The sequence below is a fragment of the Etheostoma cragini genome, unplaced genomic scaffold (assembly GCF_013103735.1).
Source record: "Etheostoma cragini isolate CJK2018 unplaced genomic scaffold, CSU_Ecrag_1.0 ScbMSFa_4226, whole genome shotgun sequence".
Taxonomy (NCBI): Eukaryota; Metazoa; Chordata; class Actinopteri; order Perciformes; family Percidae; genus Etheostoma; species Etheostoma cragini.
In genome coordinates this window covers 1-2,448 of record NW_023268577.1, presented here as the reverse complement: position 1 = coordinate 2,448, position 2,448 = coordinate 1, and the positions used below count along the sequence as shown (strand labels likewise).

The 2,448-nt window shown below is 62.1% G+C and overlaps 1 protein-coding gene across 1 annotated transcript; it reads left to right on the top strand.

The window, feature by feature from the left end:
- Positions 1-64: 64 nt before the first annotated feature.
- irf2bpl (interferon regulatory factor 2 binding protein-like) lies at positions 65-2,442 on the top strand. Its single transcript, XM_034866189.1, has one exon. It carries the CDS (start codon positions 104-106, stop codon positions 2,057-2,059), a length of 1,956 nt encoding a protein of 651 aa, XP_034722080.1. The 5' UTR covers positions 65-103; the 3' UTR covers positions 2,060-2,442.
- Positions 2,443-2,448: the final 6 nt, after the last annotated feature.

Sequence of the window (2,448 nt, the reverse complement as noted above, 5' to 3'; positions counted from 1 at the left end):
CCCCCCCCCCCCCCCCCCCCCCGCTGCAGCAGCAGCAGGAACAATAACCTGAGAGTCACTGCAGTCCGTCTGTCTGTCAGGGAGGGAGCCGGGCAGAGGCAAGATGTCCTCCCCGCACCTCTCCTCGTCCCGCAGACAGTCGTGCTATCTGTGCGATCTGCCCCGCATGCCCTGGGCCATGATCTGGGACTTCACCGAGCCCGTGTGCCGCGGCTGCGTCAACTACGAGGGCGCGGACCGGATCGAGTTCGTCATCGACACAACCCGCCACTTGAAGCGCGCTCACGGCTTTCAGGAGGGAAGATGCCCCCCTGGAGGACCGGGGCAGCCCCAGCCCGGCGGGGCAAAGAGCCAGGCGGGGTTACTGAGCGGGAAGGAGCCCGTAGGGCAGCCCTGCTTGGACCGGTATTCAATCGTTGCAGATAACCGGGCCCGGTTCGACTACAGCAGGCTGCCCAACGGGCTTGGAGCGGCCAACGGTTTCAAATCGAACGAAGGACCGCCCGAGTTAAACCGACAGAGCCCGAACGCGAGCCGACAGAGCCCGAACGCGAGCCGACAGAGCCCGAACTCGAGGAGCCGGACCCACGGCGGGCTGGTTCCGGTACCGGCCCCGGGACAGATGACTATACCGCCGAACCTGCTTCCTCAGACCGCCGGGAGAGCCGCCCCGCATAGCTCAGCTGGCGGCGGGGCGTGCGAGCCCGGCGCGAAGCGGGAAAATGACCAGCACGAGCGCGAGCTGAAGGAGAAACAGCGGAACGTGGAGACTCTCGCCGAGCTGAGCGACAGCCTCCGGAACCGGCAGGACGACTGGGCCAGCAAGCCGAAGCCCGTCAGGGACACGCTGCTCACGTTATCCGGCTGTATTCCCTTCGACGTCCGCTTCAAGAAAGACCACGCGCTGCTCGGGAGAGTGTTCGCCTTCGACGCCGTGTGCAAACCCGGCATGGAGCACGAGCTGAAGATCTTCGTGGAATACCCGAGCGGCTCCGGAAACGTGTTCGCCAGCGCCTCGGGGGTGGCGAAGCAGATGTACCAGGACTGCATGAAGGACTTCGGGAGAGGGTTGTCATCCGGGTTTAAATACCTGGAGTACGAGAAGAGGCACGGCTCCGGGGACTGGCGCCTGCTGGGGGACCTGTTACCGGAGTCCCTGCGGTTCTTTAAGGAGGGGGTCGGGGGGGACATGTTGCCGCAGCCCTACATCGACAGCAGCTTCCCGCTGCTGCCCACCGCCCTGGTGCTCCCCGGCCGGGCGCTGGGTTCTGGCAGCTGGAGCGGCGGGAGCGGCAGCGGCGGGAGCGGCAGCGGCGGTAGCGGGAGCGGTAGCGGCGGCAGCGGCAGAGGCGGCGTGAGGAAGAGGAAAGCGTCCCCGGAGCCGGACCCGTTGCTGACCGAGGACCAGCAGAGACAGCAGTGGATGAACAGCCAGACCGAAGCGCTCAAGCTCTCCATGGCGGCGGGGTCTTTCGCTGGACCGCCGCCTCCGCTCCCCTCCGGCCGCGCCACACCCCCGGATCCCTCCGCCGCCGCTGCTCCTCCGCAGAACGGACAGTCTCCCATGGCGTCGCTCATGTCAGTCGCAGACCCCCTCGTGAACGCGCACTCCCCCAACAACAAGGACGGAGACTCCGTTCACTCCACCACTCCATCCTCCAGACACAACAGCAGCAGCCCCGTGTCCCCTGCCTCCGTGTCCGGACAGCGGCGCCTCTCGTCCCGCAACGGAGACCTCGGAATGTCCACTACGTCGCAGGACCAGCACGTGCCCGACTCCCCCACCATGGCGAACAGCGGGCCTCTGTGCTGCACCATCTGCCACGAGCGCTTAGAAGACACACACTTCGTGCAGTGCCCCTCGGTGCCAAACCACAAGTTCTGCTTCCCGTGCTCCAGAGAGAGCATCAAGGCCCAGGGCGCCTCCGGGGAGGTGTACTGCCCCAGCGGGGAGAAGTGCCCGCTGGTGGGCTCCAACGTGCCCTGGGCCTTCATGCAGGGGGAGATAGCAACCATCCTGGCCGGGGACGTGAAGGTAAAGAAGGAGAGAGACCCCTGAGGAAGAAGAGGGAAGACTTTCTGTCTGCTTTCACTTCAGGAACACATTGATGTGCAAGTCTGCAGCTGAGCCTCAACACTTTGTCAGTGGAGATAATTCATGTTAAACCTGGTTTCAACCTGGACCCCATGTTAACTGACTGATGGAAATAATAATCGAAATGTATCCAGTATTAATCAAGAGAAGTTAAAGAGTACCTGTACGATCCTTTTAGTGTAACATGAAACAGCTCCTGAAATCACCAAACCCACCAGACTCCATGTAAATAATCACTACTTTTATCATTGTAAAACACAATTCATTCAAAGTGAACAGAAACTAAATAAAACTACCAAAAGCCGTCTTGGTTCATCTTTCCACTGTTCCACCAATCACCACTCTGGTCTGGT